The sequence below is a fragment of the Lissotriton vulgaris genome, chromosome 3_1, assembly GCF_964263255.1.
Source record: "Lissotriton vulgaris chromosome 3_1, aLisVul1.2, whole genome shotgun sequence".
Taxonomy (NCBI): domain Eukaryota; kingdom Metazoa; phylum Chordata; class Amphibia; order Caudata; family Salamandridae; genus Lissotriton; species Lissotriton vulgaris.
The window spans coordinates 386,073,195-386,092,785 of record NC_141689.1 but is presented as its reverse complement, the minus strand read 5'-3'; the positions used below and the strand labels follow the sequence as shown (position 1 = coordinate 386,092,785).

The following is a 19,591-nucleotide window of genomic DNA, read 5'->3' as shown; positions in this document are numbered from 1 at the left end:
CGAAAGAGTGCCGCACTTCCATGGACGGACCTTTCCAATCTTCGACCCATCTCCCTTTTGCTTTATCTCAGCAAATTGACCGAAAAGCATGTGAATACTCACCTGTCAAATTACATCGAGGCAGCGGAGGGCCTGGACCACTCTCAATCTGGTTTCAGGCCCAATCACAGCACCGAATCAGCCCTCCTCTCAGTGACTGATAACATCAGGATGTCACTTGATGGAGGGGGCTCAATGATTCTGGTGCTGCTAGATCTATCCACTGCCTTCGACACGGTGTCACATGAACTTCTTCTCGGCCGATTGAGAGATGTGGGCATAGGAGGTGTGGCTATGTCGTGGTTGGAAAGCTTTCTTTCGGGTCGCTCACAAGTTGTCAAGTTGGGCTCCCACTCTTCCACCCTAAGGGAGCTCACCAAAGGAGTGCCACAGGGCTCATGCCTAAGCCCCACGCTTTTTAACGTGTATGTGGCCCCCTTGGCAAACATAAGATCATAGGGGTTCACCCCGGTGTCACACGCTGATGACACCCAGCTTTTATTTCCTTTCCATACTCTCACACCCGCAATCCAAAAATCATTTGCGGACGGAATGAGAGCAGTGGCACACTGGATGGCACAGAACTACCTCCAATGCAACGTGACCAAAACTGAGGTCATGTTTGGGGGGGTAACTCTAATGTGGTCCCCTGATTGGTGGCCCTTGGAGTTGGGACCTGTCCCAAGCCTGAAACAAACAGTTAAAAATCTTGGTATTCGGCTGGATCAGGCACTCCTACTTAAGGAACACACTACCCAAGTCACAGGTGCATGTTTCCGTGTGGTTGGGCTGCTTCGACGGGTTTTTCCATTTCTGACAGACAACCACAGGAAAACGCTTGTTCAGACCTTAATAATAAGTAGGATGGACTACTGTAATGGCCTATACATATCGGCCAATGAGGAACAACTGAAAAAATTACAAGTAGTCCAAAACACTGCAGCGAGGCTAGTTCTCAATGCTCCCCCCAGAACTCCCCCTCGTCCCCTTCTTCACCAACTCCACTGGTTACCAGTAAAGCAGCGTGTTAAATTTAAGATATGTTGTACCATACATAAATGCCTGTTTGGAACTGGTCCCAGATACTTAAAGGAAAAATTTGTTCCATATACCCCTGGACGTACTTTACGCTCCAGTAGCCACCAATTGCTTCAGGTCCCAAGGTTCAGAAGAGCCAGACAGGGAGGTCGGGCCCTTTCTTACAAAGGACCTGTCCTTTGGAACTCCCTACCCCCTGTGCTGAAACAAATCAGCAGCCTTGAATCCTTCAGAAAAAAACTAAAAACATATCTCTTCACCCTGCCTTAGGTAAAATTTCCCTTATAATACAGCTAAAAACCCTGATAGAGACTAACCAGTGGAAGCACAAGCGCAGAGATATCCCTTAGGGAATTGAATCAGGCCCTTTATAAGGCTATAAATAAATAAATAAATAATAGTGCTGGGATTCCACCACAATCCTGAGGTATCGCCTGTGAGCTAAAAGAATCAGAAAATAGAAGGAGATCTCCTGAACATCCCGGGGGACTTGGCCCAGGGACAAGATCCTGACCGTGTCGAAAGTGATAAGCTTCAGACCTATAAGAAGTAAAGGGAATAGAACGTTCCAGTTCATTCAACAGCAACAGCACCACCACCTCTGTGGGGCCCCTTGGTAAACATAGAAAGTGCTTCCACCTCCAAAATGTAGACATTTGCTGAAGAGCACCTCCTGGTGGATGGAAGGTGGTTCATAGCAAAGCCCAGGAAAGCTAGGGTGTAGCTCTTTTGCATTAGCTAGATGGCCCGCAATCTGTTGTGGTCACCTCACAGCTGATGGAAAAAAGTGAAAAGGGGGTAATCAGGCAGGGTGCATCTACTGCTTTTGGATGTATCCCCTAGTTCCAATGTTCTCCAGAAAGGAGCTGTATAGCTGCTAGGTTTCCTGGAGATGCTAAGAAAACCATCCCTGCTGGGATTGCACCACTCTGAAATACTCACAAAACTTACTATATACTTGGAGGAACTGACATGCTTGAGAGGCCAGGATAAACAAGTAAGTTGAAGAACTACTTTTTTGTTTGTTTGTTTTTTAAGTGCTCAATTGAGAAATATGCTTGCTCTTTAAACAGATGCTCAAACTGAAGGGCATGTCCAGGAGAGTAGCTGTTACATCTCTGGAGAAGCCAGTGAACTGTGTTCAAGTATACCAGTACAGCATCCAAACCGTGCCAACGGACGGAGTGACTGTCAGTTTAGTCCGAAAAAGGTTTCTCCTATGAAGCCACAACAGGATCCAAGACAGCCTGATTGAACGGAAGCAATGGCTCTAATAAAGAGGAATAGGGTTTCCAGATTCCAGTCAAAATGTTAGACTTTGCCTCCACAGATGCCAAGGTCGCTTTCCAAGGCTTAAACTGCTTTTTGCACTAGTCATAAATGAAGAAACTTCCTTCGAAGCAGGGCCAGAAGTGTACGGGATGTCCTTTTCCGGTGAGGTGCAGAGACCTCTTGTATTTTGAAGGTCCACTTATAAATTAGCATTATATTTGAGAAAGAGGTTGTCAGCTTCCGAATTTCCAGTATTTCCATACTGTCCCGATGCTGCCTGGCCTTATTCACGCAGCACAGCATGCTTTACTGAGGGGGCAAGTAAGTGTCTGCAGACCCCATCTCCAAGGTCAGGATCCCACGTCTGCCTTTAGAGCTCCTCACAGAATGAGGAAGGGAGTCTTTAATTTTCGATCGCCCTAAGAATACGGTATCAAGAAACGGCGTGGAATCTCTCAGCAGCCACAAAACAGATTCATCAAGGAACAGGGCTACTCCTTTCATTGGAAATACTGTTTTTTAAGGGATTATCTATTGAAACATTTCCTTTTAGGAGACTAACCTGCAGGTCAAGGAGATAATTTAGGAGTCTCCCTGGTGACTCTTGATCCCTGTTGGCCTTTGGGTACATGTAGAACATAGAAAATTGCAGGTTGTGGAATTATGCTCCTTTCCGAGACACCATATGTAGTTGCCATGTGGATCCAAAAGGACATCTTACAACATCAGCAATAAGGCTTGAAACCTGACCGTTTTGGAGTAGAAATATGGCCTAGATGCGGTCTAATGCAGAGAAATTTTGGTGGCGAGAGCGAATTCCGGTCCAGCATAAATGAGGCGTGGAAAAACAAGAACCTACTGTAGCATGTTGGCTTGTGACCTAATATACTCTGCCATAGTCATATCCGAAGGCATTGTTATAGTTGGAGAGGCATAATCCCACCTGGAAGCACTTGAGACCTATTGTTGGGAATAAGATATCCGGAGCAGTGTGAAACCTGGAAGGATCATTTACAAGTTATGGAATCTGCAGGAAGATTTATCCATCAGGCGACATAACATACAGGACATGACTGACAAAGGACGGTTGCTGATGGGGACTACTAGAGGCCACCACTAGATGACAGGAGTATGCATGCAAAAAGTACAATTGATGGGCAGAATGCAAAACAATGTCATACATTCACCCCAGTACATAGATGTGGTCTTAAAGCCATTGTTTTTTTGTTCCCCATGCCATTCCAGTTTGAACCCAGCCATATGCAAATTAGTACTGTGCCACTGGATTCAAGCTAGCCTGGCCGATGACGGGTGATGCCCGGAAACCAGTCCCAGGATGCTGGTTTCCGGTTCAGGGAGGACCTGGCTTGCCAGTTCGCACTGAGCTGTTCCCATAAGGAACAGGGTCAAGACTGGTTTGCATAAGGCTGGGTCCAGATTGGGGTGGCTTGGTGAGCTAAAGAATGATGGATTAAACCCAGATCCTTGTGACTGGGGGTGAATGTTTGCATTATTCAGCATTTCGTCCATTATTTTTTTCTTTTGCAGGAGTATGCATAGCATGTGTTACAGCAGCCAACACATTCTACAAATACCGGTTTGTTCACCCCAGTGCATTCGCACCTTTAGCATATTGGCTTGAGTGGTTGGTCCCAGTCCTATGGCTGTCGAAAAGTATAAAAATGTTTTAAGTCTCAACTTTTCATAGTTAGGAGAAGTCTAGTTGGAAACAGCCAAGGGTTCCAGGACCTCAGGAATATAGCTTGGGGGTAAGACTCACTCCAGCAGAGTCGAGTCCAGTTGCTACTGGTCAGCTGGGCACTTCAGAGAAAAGGCCTCTTGCACCTTGTTGAGCCACTGTAGCCACACAGGAGGCCAAGCAACCAACACTTGTCTTCCTGGGTACAAGTGGGAAAAAGTCCAGACTTTCAGGTTTCCTCATAGGTCTCAAACAGCAGGTGCAGTCCTCCTACTGTTCTTCCACAGGTCCAGTGAGTATTAAGAGGATGCGGTCTTGTGGTGCCACATTTATGGTTGGCACCCACTAGTTTGCTGTGGTGAATCCTGAATTTTCCTTAAGCAACAGGTTACAAGTTCCCAGGGGTAACCCTGCCCAAATTTGAAGTAGTTCCCACCTTTACTACTGTAAACATTTCCTCAGTGCACCTTGCTTCCAAAATGGGAGAACCCTGGGGGGCGTGGCTAGCAGCCAAGCATGGAGGCAGCCTAGCGTGAGAGCTCCTGAGGGCACTGTGGCCTTTTCCTAAATCCGACACATTCATCCGCTATCCTGCTCACCTGAAGCGGCGGCGATCGGGTCCGGGCACGAAGCGGTGTCACCGGTCCGACTCTCAAGTGAATCGGAAGACCGGAGCCTACCGAACTCCGCGCGACCGACTCTGGGCCTACCAGCGGGAAGACAGCACCGGCCTTGCGTAACACACAGGCCCCGGCAGAAGTGAGATCGAGCCGGCCTGGGTGGGTGGACGCATCCCGGCTCCCGCCCGACAAAACGCAAAACTACCTGGGGCTCTTAACTAGTGGCATTATCCTACGGAATTCACACAGGCATCGGCACGCCACCTGTGCAAGACTGGCATAACACGCAGAACGAGGGAGAGCAGACACGGCCTAGAGCGCGGCGCCGAATCCCCACCTCCCCCCCCCCCCCCGGGGGACCCGGCGTGCTGCACGAGACGGCTGCGGCGACCTTCGCGCCTCATCTGCCCGCGGGGTCGGAGTGGAAGCAACTACAAGCCCCGATCGGCGGTAAGAAACATTGGTGCCCCCGGGGGACGACGACGCGTAGAGGAACCACGCAGGGACTCACGGAGGAGGCTCGGGCCCACATATCAACCCAGAAGCATCAGCCTGGCGCGGGGGGGACACAGATCCTGTACACCAAGCGGGAGAGCTTGCAGCCTGCCTGGCCCATAGGAGGGGGTGCGACCGCCAAAAACCAGACCCTCTGCCATCCGGTATACAGGAGCGAGGTGGCCCTGCCCAAGAGACCCCAACTGGGGGCCGCTGAGACTGTCCCTGCTCAGGCAGGGTTTATCGAGGGGCAAGAACGCAGACCACGAGACGCGACCTACAGTGAAACGCACTGGAGCACGCGCAGCGACCGCTGGTACTATCCTGCAGCACTACCACGGCTGGTGAGGCCTATACAGAAGGGAAAGGTGATACTCCAACTAACGCGTGCCAGCCTACTGCTCCCTGGTTGGTAACTAGAAGCTGCGGGACAAGACGGAGCGCTGATCGCGACTCAGTAGGGCAAGACTACAGATTCCACGAGCCCCAGAACCACGGCGGGCAAAGGAACTAGGAGTGGGTCCACACAGGCCAAATTTGCCTATGGACAGCAAGGTCAGCCACACAGTACAGGGCGCAACTCCACGGGTAATGCCCAAGACGCAGAAGGAACCAAAAAAATCACGTTGGAAGACATTATGAGAACACTCTCGGAGGTTAAAACAACAGTGGGCGTCATCTCCTCTGAGGTCTCATTGTTGCGAGCGGACTTTCACAAAATGGCGGAAAGGGTGTCGCAGGTGGAGGTGGTCACGAAATCTCTTGTAGAAGACACATCGGACCTGCAAGTGGCCATGGAGCGCATGCAGAAAGTCACCAAGCTCCTACAAGACAAGCTGGACGACCAAGAAGGGCGTTCGCGGCGCAACAACGTGCGCATCCTTGGAATTCCGGAAACGGAGGGAAAAGGGGCCATGGACCTCTACGTGGAAGATCTCATAAAGAACAAACTGCAGCCCAAAGGCCTGTCCCACTTCTTTTCGGTAGAGAGGGCGCATAAAGTTCCGGGAGGTCCACCCAAGACAGGAGCAACGCCGAGACCTGTGCTGGCAAGGCTTTTCAATTTCAGGGACAGGGACGCGATCCTACAGGCGGCGCGAACCTCACCACCTGTGAGGATCCAAAATGCAACCTTGGCTTTCTTCCCGGACTACACAGCGGAGGTGGCCAGGTGTCGTAAATCGTTCACGGAGGTGAAAAAGGCACTACGAGACAGAGAATTGCCATACTCCATGCTATTTCCAGCTAAACTGTGGATTGTGGCCGAGGGAAAGACATGGTTTTTTGACACGCCGGAGGTAGCGCAGGAATGGCTGGAGGGCTGGAGACCAGCGGGACGGCGACATCGCTCACAGCGGGACCGGCCGACACAACGTGCCGGTGAGACGGTGAACAACCAGACTTCCCAATCGCCCCGTCAAGACGGCGCGGAAGAAACGGAATCGGATCTTGAAAGAGACCCGCTGGACTCTGGACAACTGGCTCCGGTCTGAAGCCGGACTGTACTCATATGGGACTGAGTGTGGCGCGGAGTGCCTTGGACCTGGCGTAGCTGAGTAGGGTGGGCACAGGCAGTGCCCGTAGGAGACTCACCAACCCCACGAGCAAGTAAGATGGTTGGGGAAGGACTAAAGCACTCTGCCAAGTTGGGGAAACGGGCGGGGGTCTGTCCGTGGAGCAGGGTAGCAGGGAGGGGGGACGGGACTGATGGTTTTTTGTTAGAATTCATGTTATTGTTCGTAGTCATCACTCAGCATTCACATTATTCTACCACCCCGAATATCGCCAGCTTCCTACATAGTGTGGCGCGAAGCAATACTTGTGCCTGCCCTGCGGGCACACTACATGCGACATTCTCACATCAACTCGATGGCCAGGCTGATTCATGACTTGCCCGCCGAGGGCTCCCCTGTGACGATGGGGGTTCCCCCACTACGCATGCTAACCTGGAATGTCAGAGGCCTGGGAGACAAAATAAAAAGAGGCTTGGTACTGCAAGCCATAAAGCGACACAGCCCAGATCTGGTCCTCCTACAGGAAACCCACCTCGCGGGGTCCACCTGCAAAGCACTTGATAGGCGCGGCTACACAATGGCGATTCATGCAGAATTCACTACCGGCTCCAGGGGGACAGGAATACTGGTGAAAAAAACATCTCCCTTTATCATAACACATCGTGAGGCGGAAGACCAAGGCCGCTTTGCTGCACTACATGGCCAGTGGGAGGGCAGATCTCTCAATATAGTGTCGGTATATATACCCCCAGCGTTGCAATCCGTGGCCCTGCCTGCACTAGGCAAATTTCTCCTTAACCTCCCTGAAGGGGACACGATTGTCGGGGGGGACTTCAATGCCATCAAGGATCCGCTTATGGACACCTTTCCCTCTAGGACCTGACCACGGGGAACTGCATCACTCTCGGATTTTGTAGAAGCCCTTGGCCTTGTAGACATCTGGCGGCATCTGCATACCGAGGATAGTCAATACACTTACTACTCAGCTGTACATAATAGTCTGTCCCGTATAGACTACTTTCTAGCCCTGGGGTTGGGACTGGGAATGGTAGAAACAGTAGAGCTCCTGCCCAGGGGCATCTCTGACCACTCTCCGATTGCTCTATCTCTTACCACCGGGGAAAAAAAAGGTGCTAGGATCTACCCAATTTATCCCAATTTTTTAAAACTCCCGAAGATTCGGAAGAAACTTAAACTGGTCACGACGCAATATTTTGCTGAAAACACAGGGACGGTGGCGTCCCCGTCAATCTTGTGGGAAGCATACAAAACAGTCCTCCGGGGGGCGGCCATTGCAGCCATAACGGGGCACAAGCGGGACTCCCGGAAAGAACTCACAGAATTAGAACTGGCACTCAACAAAGCCAACACTGCACACATGACAAACCCCTCCCCGTCCACGACACACACCCTCATGATTCGGCAACAGCAATACCAGGCTCACCTTAAAAAAACAGAGGATGGATACATCGCAAACACAAAACATAGAATATACGATGTGGGGGACAAAGCGGGTAAAATGCTGGCGTGGTTAGATAAGAGGGGAAGTGGAACGAAAGGTATTCAGAGACTGCACACGGAGGAAGGACGGACTTTGACGCACCCAGAAGACATAGTTTGCGCCCTGGCGCAGCACTATCAAAGAATATACACCCCAGACAGGGTAGTCACACAACAAATGGCGGCAGCGACGCTAGCGGACATAGCCGTCCCCTGCATTACGCAGGAGGATATGGAAGCCCTAGAAGCAGACCCGACGGCAGAGGAAATTCAGCTAGCAATCCAGGCGTTACAGTCTGGAAAAGCACTGGGTCCGAATGGGATACCCGTGGAATGGTACAAATCCATGGCTCCGGAACTTAGTGCCCCACTGCTGGCCATGTACTTGGAAAGCAGGGAAAAAGCAGAATTGCCACTGGATCAACGCACGGCTACGATTGTGACGATACCCAAACCAGGGAAACCCCCATCTGAATGTACCTCGTATCGCCCGATATCATTACTTAATATTGAGGCCAAGATATTGGCTAAGCTTCTGGCCACCCGCTTGATGCCACACCTCAGTACCCTGATCCACCCCGACCAGTCAGGCTTTATGCCTCAACGGAGTACAGCGCTGAATCTCCGGAGAGTGCATGGTGTAATGGCCCGTGCGCACCTCCTCACGGAGAGGGCTGTGATTCTCTCCCTCGACGCAAAAATGGCGTTCGACCTCGTAGAGTGGGAATATCTCTTCATGGTACTCGAGCGTATGGGATTTGGGCCGAAATATATGGCATGGATACGACTGCTCTATACGAAGCCAGTCGCACAAGTAGTGGCTAATGGCCACATATCACCAAGGTTCCAATTAGGCAGGGGGACTAGACAGGGTTGCCCCTTGTCACCCTTACTCTTTGCGCTAGTGCTGGAGCCCCTGGCAATTCAGATCAGGACTACACCCTTATTTGCGGGCATTAAATGGGAGGAAGGGTGGGAGGACAAAGTCTCACTGTACGCCGACGACATGCTCATCTACATGACTGCACCTGACGACGGTGTCCCAGCCCTGCTAGAACTCTGTAACACCCACGGGCACTCGTCGGGCTACACCCTAAACTGGTCAAAATCTGTCATGTATACGCTAAAAGGCCCGGCACCGAGGTTGCAGGATGACTGTCCGCTGATTGCAACGACGGTCTCATTCAAATACCTAGGTATTGTCATCACGAGTGAAGAGGCAAATTTTTTTACTTATAACTTAAAACCGCCTATAGATCGCCTACGTGCGGACGTTAAACATTGGGCGACCCTGCCCCTGACCTTACTGGGCAGGGCAGCGTTATACAAAATGCTGGCGCTCCCAAGGCTCCTCTATGTCCTAGAAAATACCCCGCACCTAGTGCCGCCGCGATACTTCAAGCAAATCGTGGCGCTGGTCTCTACCTTGCTCTGGGATACAGGCCCGGCTCGTATAGCGTACGACAAGTTGGTCAGAAGCTGGTATGAAGGGGGAATAGCGCTTCCTAACATTCAGCTATATTACTGGGCGGCCCAGCTTAAAATAGTGAATTTTTGGATCCACGCCCCAAGAGAGGACCCGGCCTATCGGGCAGACTGGTCACAGCTCGGAACGGACTGTATGCTGTCAGTGCTTTAAATCAATCAATAAATCGCAACTTAAGAGTCTAATCGGTCCGACAAGACACACGGCGGCCCTATGGCACATGGCACAGGCCAGACTGGGATGGGCAGGTAGAATCACCAAAATGACACCATTGTGGGACACGAAGGCTTTGGGAAACCTCAGAGGCTGTAAGGGATTTGAGCGGTGGGACTCCATAGGAATCACTACGGTGGGGGACCTCTGGGACAATGACACAGTAATACCATTTCCACTCCTACAGCAGCAATACAACCTCGGTCCCACAGAAACATTCAGGTATGTGCAAATTAGGCACGCATTACTCGGGGCGATCCCTGCAGGTGCTCCTCTGCCGGAATCTTCTCCACTAGAAGATAGACTACTAACAGAGTACATGATCCAAAGCGCGACCTCACTCACGTATAAAAAACTGATCAATAATCTCAAAGACCCCACACTGAAACTCAAAGACAGGTGGGAGGGGGATATAGGTGAGGCGGATGAATTTGAATGGAATGAGGCGCTGGCCTCCCCAAGAGAGGTTGGAATCTCGAGTAAGTTCAGACTGGTGCAACTAAAAATTTTACACCGCATCTACTACACCAGGACACTACTTCATAAAATACAGAGAGCGCCACATCCCTTTTGCTTGAGAGGTTGCGGGGAGGAGGGAACATTATTTCATACACTTTGGGAATGCCCGCAGACACGAGAATTCTGGAGGCAAATACTGCGCACGATCTCCCAGGCCCTTAAAATTTCTGTACTGCCTGAACCGCGCAAGTGCCTCTTGAACATCTGGGACCCCAATGACCTGGGTAGGTACGAACTAATTTGGGCAACTTTGGCCATGACCGTGGCCAAGCGAGATATAGCGCAGAAGTGGGGCGCACCGGAACTACCCACCACGAGCAGGTGGGCTAAAAACATGGACATCCTGATGGTGACAGAAAGGGCGGTATACGTCCTCCGTGCGGCACCCCGCAAGTGGAACAAGGTATGGGCGGCGTGGAATACCTACAGAGGAGAGTTCTGCGACCCTTTGCCAGAAGGGGACGACCCGGACTCAGAGGGGGAGGAGGAGTAACGAAGCAGGAAGGTGGTACTAACCTCAGCGGTACAACAGTACAATATTTCATGCACTGACCTGGCTATGTAACGATGAACACACTAAGGAACTTGCTGGTTGAGAAAATGGGTGGAAGCACACTGGTGATGATGACACAAGTTTGGGGGGGGGAAGGGGTGTTGATTATTTCTATAATATAAAAGCAATGTTACGGTTGAATAATACACAAAGGGGGGGAAAAGCAACGAATTACAGTACATACGATTGGAACACATGTAATGCATCTATGAATCTTCCAAGGTTTAATGCGTCACAGCTTTTCCTACTGCCATGATTCCTGCCACATACGAAAAATAACTGTACGAAATGCAACCACGAACGTATGACTGTATGATACTGCTTGAATATTGTTCCTACCTGTCAATAAAGTTTAAAAAATAAAAATAAATGGGAGAACCCTTCCTTTTGTATGTAGAGCCTGTGTGCCTTTTCAGTGACGTGGCAGGGAATTCAAGTATCCCCTCCTTTGTGGTCACTTAAAATCGCTTCTGATGGTACCTCTCCTACCACTAGGTTTAGTGGACAGCCTGCTGGGTGCCTTCTTCAGCTCTCATTTACATTAACTTGAAAACGGCCGGACTCCCTTTAGAAGTTAATGAAGTTCCTCAGTCCACCCTAACTGGTCTTCCTGCAAGAGGAATAAACACACCTCCACCTGCCCAGGCCATTGTTCCTGCTCTGGGAGCAGTGTTCAAGCCTCATTAAGATCTAGCACTGGCTGGGAAGCTGCTGAAGAGATAATGCAAATTCGCCTGTAGGAGTTTCAGCCAGGGAAAAGGTATACTTGGATACTCTAGTTTTCCTTATAGAACAGCCACAGGAATCCATAGTGAATCAATCTTTTGAGGCGTTGTCACTGTAAAGACCTTACCATTACATTCGTACATGGCCCACTTTTGAATACCATGCCCCCTACCTTGGGTGGAGGCGTAGGGGTGACTTATTCATATATAAAAGTGATGTTTTTTTCTTTCAAAAACAGTTACGTTGACAGATCAGGCTGCAGCTTTAAACAGCAGCAGTCAGGCTTTATTGGTAGGCCTAAAGCCATATTTTCTGTCATAGTAGTGGACTGCACATAAGCGCTGCAGTCCATTTAACTTTGTGGTATGGGTGTATTTTAGCACCATATACTATGGCCTTATAGGAAAGGTAAATATGTCAATGAGAAGTTAACACATTTTACCACATTTTAGGGGTCAGAACATACGCATGGAGGCCTGTTAACAGTGTCCCCGTGCAGAGTCAAAACACAAAGTCAAAACACAAGCAACATCAGTCCAAAAATATGGGGTAATAAAGCAAAAAGGTAATTTTCTCACACATGGATACAACAATGAACACATAAATAGATTCACAAAGGACTACGAAGTATTCTCAACCACCAAAAGGTAGGGTTGCAAAATGCTTCATGCTGAAAATAAAACAAAATACTCTTGAGAGTGATTAGGTATGACAGACACTGAGTCACGTAATGGGAATCAGTTGAGGCACAGGCTAAAGGTTATATTCCGCCCCAATTTGCAGATACCATCAAGCACTTCATGGATAAAATGTAAAACACTAATAACAGTATTTTCAGACAAAAAAAGGCAACTGTAATACCATGAATAACTCAAGAGTACCGACAGGGCAGAGGAAGCATTTGTAAACCACTGAGACACTTGCTAGTTGGCAATAACTCAGAAAAGTCTGAAGAGTATTTAACTAGATCTCTGAAATATAAGACACTTATTAAAGCAAAGTAAAGACTTGCTGAACGACAGCATGCATACTTTTCGTATGTGTAATAAAGAGAAATATTGAGGGTGTGGGGCACTTGAAGCCTTAGGCACTGACACTCAAGGAAGGCCAACATTTACTGATTCCTGAATCTTGGCACAATTATCTAATCAAGATTTATCATGCTTTAATTAGATGATTATCTCGTTAGGAAAATAACGGTACCTAACTTACTCGTGATTTTTAAATTGCTTAAAAGCACCAGAGCTTCAGCACAAGACAGAATCTGGAACCCACTGATCAAACAAAATTCCCTGATTTTTGAGAATCAGTTACACCTATGATTATTTTGTCTCTAGAAAACCAACCGACGGGGACAGAGACTACCCTGCATCTAATCACCTCACATGTTTATGATATTCTGCATCAAAAAAGGGTTACATGAATATTAAAATGTCAGGAGGAAACTGTAAAGAGGTAAAAGTGATATGTGGCTGGGGTGACTGCACAAGACATTCAATACTGACTAGTGTTGCTTGTTCGGAAACCCGAAGACTATATGCATTTCTCGAATAGTGCTCTGTCCGGTTGAAAATTTATTTTGACGTACATTGGCAAAGCACAACTAAGCAGGGGGGATATATACCAATAATATACACCTCGTAAACTGGCTAAAGCAGTACATACGGTTAGTGAGTGATAAAAAGAAAACTACATAGTATTGACTTCAAACATGTGAATTAAGCTGTGAGGTACACTGTGCAGCGCAGAGAAAGTAATACAGTCAAATGGGGAGGGGGTGTTGCGATATTGCATATGCTAGTGATATTCCAAAGTAGTATATACAGTTTTAACGGTCAAATCTTGTGGAATTATAGGGCAAAAATAATTAGTGGCATGAGGGGAGGACAAGAAGTCAAGTCCATTGAATTATGAGTGGTTGGAAATATATGCAGTAGTCGTATCGGTTTCAACACAAGAAATTAAACGCACGGAATCGTGGGAAGGCTCCAGTGTCAAAAATAATTCAGTAATTTCAGAGTTACAAGTGACCAAAAAAAATCTCTGTGTCTGTAATACGTATGTATAAACAACATTATTGCTAGAAGATGAACACATTCCTACAGTCTTGAAACGTAATATTTTACATCTGTATAATACTTAGGTTACTCCTTTTTCTTGCAGAAACTATGCATGAGGAACTGAAAATCCTGCATTTACATAATGGAAGATGTACGAAATGTTCACGGAAACACAAAACCAAAAAGTAAACTGAAACAAACCTTGATACATAGCTTGTGCCCCTGTCCATGCAAAGAGACTTGCAATAGCATGAGCTCTTAAACGAACTTCAATCTGGTCAGTCAGGTTGGTTTCAAGCAGTCTATCTCGCTTAATTTTGTCAGTCTGCAAATGAAACTGCGTATGCCCATAGCAGCAAGGATCATCTATCTTCGAGCCTGTAACAAGATATTAAGTATTTTTTCAAGAGTACGTATTTCTTTTGCATTTATAATTAAATGAAAGGTATAGCATTGCATTTCTTAAAACTTTAATTCTTATAATAGTCCATCGCAGGATAGCCTTTGACAGAATGTGCAAATAACATGGCAACGTCTTCATTCAAAGAGTTAGGAGTAGTTGTGAAAGAGTTTGAGAAATTCGGAGCCGACAAGATCAATTATAATAACACTTTGCCCATGCACACAAGGCACTCCACAATACCGGACCAACGTACCTCAACAGACAACTCAGTTTCTACACCCCCACCGCCAGCTTCGCTCCGCCGACCTCGCCACAGTCCCCCCGCATCCAAAGAGCGACCTCCGTTGGCAGATCGTTCTCACACCTCGCTGCCAAGACCTGGAACACCCTCCCCATACACCTACGGCAGACCCAAGACCTGCTGACCTTCAGAAAACTCCTAAAGACCTGGCTTTTCGAGCAGTAGCAGCATTACCCACCCTGCGCCTTGAGACCTTCACGGGTGAGTAGTGCGCTTAACATATGATATGATTGATTGATTCGCAACAAGTTCATGTGCATTCATCCACCTCCCAAGAATCCCTGCTGTCAAAGCATTCAATTGAGCACTTCAGACAGAGGAAAGTGTACGTGGGGGGGGGGGGGGGGGGGGGGGGGGGTTTGGAGGACACACACTAAGGGGTACTAAAGGGGGGGTTTGGGGGGTGTCGTGTGGGGCACTGGTTCTATAACTACAGTATGATATCAAAAAGGAGGAGTAAATTGCAAATATCTATAACTACAGTACCACAAAATGAACTATTGCAAATGGCATTACATGAAAATGGGCCTTAGTCCAGTAATTTATAAGAAGCTTCAATTGTACGTACTACCTGGACAAAATAATGCATTATTCCCTTTTAACAGGTGCCACCTGCTCTTATTAGAGCTGGAGCATTCCCCCCATTTAGTTGTTTAGGTCGAGCGTCAGCCTGCATGTGTTGTCTACAAGACCTTTTGCAATCAATACACCAGGCGTCGCTCTTTGGTGCTTCCTGAGATGCGCAGGCAGCCTATCCTTTACTTCCGCTAAAGGCTCAGGAGCACCAGCCAAGTACAGTTTAATTACACATGCATTGTTCATCTGCTATTTTAGAGAACTCTTTTGTTTAAATGATCCTTTGAACTCCATCGCTGGTCTTATTTTTTAGGCTGCTCGTGTCTGTCTACGGTAAATAAAAATTTATTTCTGGAGCGCCTCGCACAATCTAACAAATGGTGTACTTTGGGATGTAGTATCATGTAAGTGGGAGGGTTGATATTTGTTTAATTGAAGGACAAATAGTTCAGGAAGCACTACTACAAGGCATTCAGGAGTGCTAGCGCGTTTGCAATCTTTCGGAACTGCGTTTTCACTTTTTCCGGTAATTGCAGCCTAAACCCTGTAATTCCACCCTTGGTTTCGTTCATCCTGTGGAATGGTGTGCTTCCCTCGGGGGTCGCCGTCCGTAATCAGCGGTGTTTGTACTCAGTCAGCGGCAGTTTCTGAGCATAGGTTAAGGGGGCACACCATTCTAATTTCATAGGTATGGATGATAATTGCACAAAGTAATCAATTAGAATTACCATCCAATTTAAATTTCTTTTTTTAAGTTCAATACATTTTATTACTTTTAAAACAGCACATATATAGTTGAAATGCACAAAAAGTGATACAGATGAAGAGAATTGAAAAGAAGAACTATACAATTGTGTTAAATCGCACACAATATATCCAGTATGATAAATACATTCATTATAAAGTGCGTCAAATTTGTTATAGAAATAAAACATGTTAAACAGTAAAAGTATCACCCTGAGATGTAAAAAAAAAAAAAAAAAGGGGAGAGAAGAAGAAAAAGAAAACCAGGATAGAAAGGAAGAAAAGAGAGGAAGGGAGAAGGGAAAGAAGGAGAAGAAAAGAAAGAAAAGAAAAGAGAAAGAAAGAAAGAAAGAAAGAAAGAAAGAAAGAAAGAAAGAAAGAAAGAAAGAAAGAAAGAAAGAAAGAAAGAAAGGGAGGATCTTCTGAAGGGCTATCCAAACAAAACAAAAACAAAACAGCACAACACAAGATTACACAAAGGGAAATTGATCAACTAAACCTTTCGATGCCAAATCCATATAAGCATCCAAAGCTCTCTAAACACCATTAGAAATTGAAGGGGAAAGATGTGCCTCATCCACTGAAGTATGAGCACACCTCAAAAAGGAGACCCGAGCACACCAAGTATGATATGATACAAAAGAAAAAGACTTCCACTCCATGAGAACGACTTTAACAGCCACCGTCAGTAAAAGGTCCATTAACTGTAAGTCCAAGAGATCTAAAGGTAGGGGAACTTGGGACGCCCAAGGACCTAGCATGATCATGGGGAAAGAAAGTTGGAATTGGATATGAAAAATCAGCATATGATGTTTATGTATTAAATCCCAGAAAGAGTGAAGAAGGGAGCAATCAAAAAACATATGCTGATAGTCACCGGCCGCCAAACCACAACTCCAGCAAAGGTCATCATCTTTCAATTGTAGAGAATGTAGACGTACTGGGGTCCAATGTAGGAGATTAATAGAGAAGAATTTAGACTGAATTAAAGAAGGGGCTATTTTATTACGAAGGGACAGCTTCCTAATCCACTGCTAATCATCAGAAGAAATGTGATCAATAATTTCTGAATCAAAATGACGACACCATTTAGATTGGGCAACAGTACTTATGTTAGAGGTAGTAAAGGACAAGAATTTATAAATCTTTGAAGCCACATGTCCAGACTTAAGCCACAACTGAAATAATGTAATGGTAGGAGAATGTGGGTGAAATCGTAACTTGGCTACAGCAACTTAAATTTTCAAAAACGTGTAAAAATCCACATTAGGGAGGGCAAATTGTTGGGCCAAGGAGGAGTAAGGTAATGGATCATTATTTGAGTCAAAGATGACGTACTAGGGTAATCCCTTTGGTAGCCCAATAGTGCATTAACGTAGGATCAATAACAATTTTAATCCTAGGATTGCGCCAAAGAGAGGACCACCGCAATTTATGAATTGGGACAGAGACCTTCCTGTCAATTACCTTAACTGCTGTGATCGTATCTATAATATTCGTACGAGAAAACAGAATAGAGATACAGGAGGCAGTTAAAAAGGAAGACATCGGCAAGGGGGAAGAAAGCTCATGTTCAATACATAACCAAGAGGGAACATGTCTAGGGCAAGAAGAAATGTAACAGAAGGGGGGAGAGAGAGAGTCAGTGGATTCAGTCTCCCTAAATGTATAAATAAACAAAGTGGAATCCACTCAAGGTGGTGGTGATCCCTGAAGTGATGGGGAAACACACAGTGTTGTTTAAATGCCCCTCACACACCAACAGGCCCCTTGGTGTCATGCTTCATCATCGGGGCCTTCGCACCCCTCTACGGGATGCGGCGTGCTACGACTCGCGGATACGCAGGAGCACTTTGAAGTGAACTATGTGTGGGGGTGTGTGTATAGAACCAAGGTGTGAGTGAGGTGAGGTGAAAAAAGTGAAAGGTTAAAAAATACCTGGCACGTGGGAGGAAATTTTTTTTTTAATTTAATCCCCGGCTGGTATTATTAAAAGAAGTTCAGGGCGTGGTTAGGTAGATACGAGTTAAGGTATCGGAAACCACTATTAAAGTGTCAACATGTTTCGGAGGTCACAGCCTCCTTCTTCAGGACAAGGGTTATGCACTTACCCTCCCCTTACTCACATGCAGAATGATAAAGTGTATTAAAAATTTACAAAATTACCATAATGTGTAATATTCCTAACAATGTTTTTAGTGTTAGCGAATGCAGTTGCGCCCAATTGGCAAAAAAACCTGCAAAAAGAAATGCATAGATAAATACATGCAAATGTCACAGACAAATAAATGGAGAAGAAGAAACCTTCTCTGAGTATCACCAGGTCATACCAAAAATAATGGGACCCTGTGAAGAAAAGAAAAGACACAAGTGGACATAACAATACTGACACACACATATATACAAAACACAGAATTACTCTCTGCTCTGATGGAAAGAGAGCACATAATAAGAAGGAGAAAGTCTTACTTAGAGTTCTAAAGTGTAAGACCTCATGAGCCTAAGCGTATATTGGGGATCCTTCCTTCCTGCTCAGAAAAGACCTAAAACAACATTAATGAACGAGGTTCAGTTGGAAAAAGGCATGATAATGTATCTACCAGACTGGTGGAAAAAACTCGTCTTTGTCACCCATAAACTCACGGTTACTGCAATAGCAATTCGCCTGCCTTCCCTCAACGCGGCTCCGATGAAGTGAGCCTGTGAAGCGTCAGGGCCCTTATATACACTATCCCTCACGGTAATTGGTGATGGTTAATTAGTTAATAAGGATCGGTATATGCCCAAATACGGAGATCGCAATCACCTAAGGTCCGGTGTTGCGCTCCTGTGGAACACTAAAGGCGCGCATGCGCACAACAGCCTGTCTAATACGCATGCGCGGTCAAAAAAGGCGACCGCGCATGCGTGGAGCAGAGGCGCTACAAGTGATACCGCAGAAGCCAAGGAGGAACAATATACAATGCCTCCGCCTTGCTTAAAAGAGCGTGTACTTCAAGGCTGAACTGGGTTCACAAACGGGCAAATATTTACTGTTACAATATGGAGGGACAGCAAGATATGCCATTGACTAGGTATTTGTTTAGTACAATACTATAAATTAGTAGCGTGTACTGTACAATAGTGCCCATGCCCCAATAAATATCTAAAAGGGGCTCACGTTATCTATTAGGTTTCAAGATGAAAAAAACTGATAGAATTAACGCACAGATGAGTTTCAGTTGCAGGGCATGGAGGCCATGTGCACGTGGTGAGGTGATGGCAGTATGACCTAATAGACCAAAAGCATCATGATTTAGGATATGAACTACATAATGTATCAGAGACAGTTATTATCTCAAGAGGCTCCAAGGGATGGAGTCATTAAGCCCCGTTGTGTCAGTTCCCAACCTGAACACCCACCGTTGTTCTTTTTCCAAGAGGCCCACCTCTGAGGGTAATTGTTCAATAACCGTCCACTGCAGCTCATTCACACAGTGTTGGTGTTCGATGAAGTGGGTTGACATTTTGGTAGTGAGTTTCTTACATCTGATGTTACTTTTGTGTTCATTTAATCTCACTTTAACAGGTCTTGTTGTCATACCAACGTATTCTTTTCCACAGGGGCACGTGATCAGATATACAACATTCTTGCTGTTGCAATTTGTGAACACACGTTGCTCCCATTGTGTCCCATTTGAGAAGGTCAAGGTCAGGCTTTTTTTAGTGAGGTGGCAGTTGTTACAGTTACCACATGGATAGTGACCATGTATGCCCTGAAGTCTTGTTTGATCCTTTTTCGTGGGGGGGGGTTTTGTGTGGACAAGCATGTCTCTCAAGTTCCTGCCCCTTCT

General features: G+C 46.7%; 1 protein-coding gene across 1 annotated transcript in view; it reads right to left on the bottom strand.

The window, feature by feature from the left end:
- MRPS30 (mitochondrial ribosomal protein S30) overlaps positions 1–19,591 on the bottom strand; it is a 61,608-nt gene that overhangs the window by 7,309 nt on the left and 34,708 nt on the right. Inside the window, exon 4 of the mRNA XM_086960609.1 lies at positions 13,936–14,112. Coding sequence (XP_086816735.1) covers positions 13,936–14,112 — 177 coding nt within the window. The remainder of the gene's footprint in view (positions 1–13,935; positions 14,113–19,591) is intronic.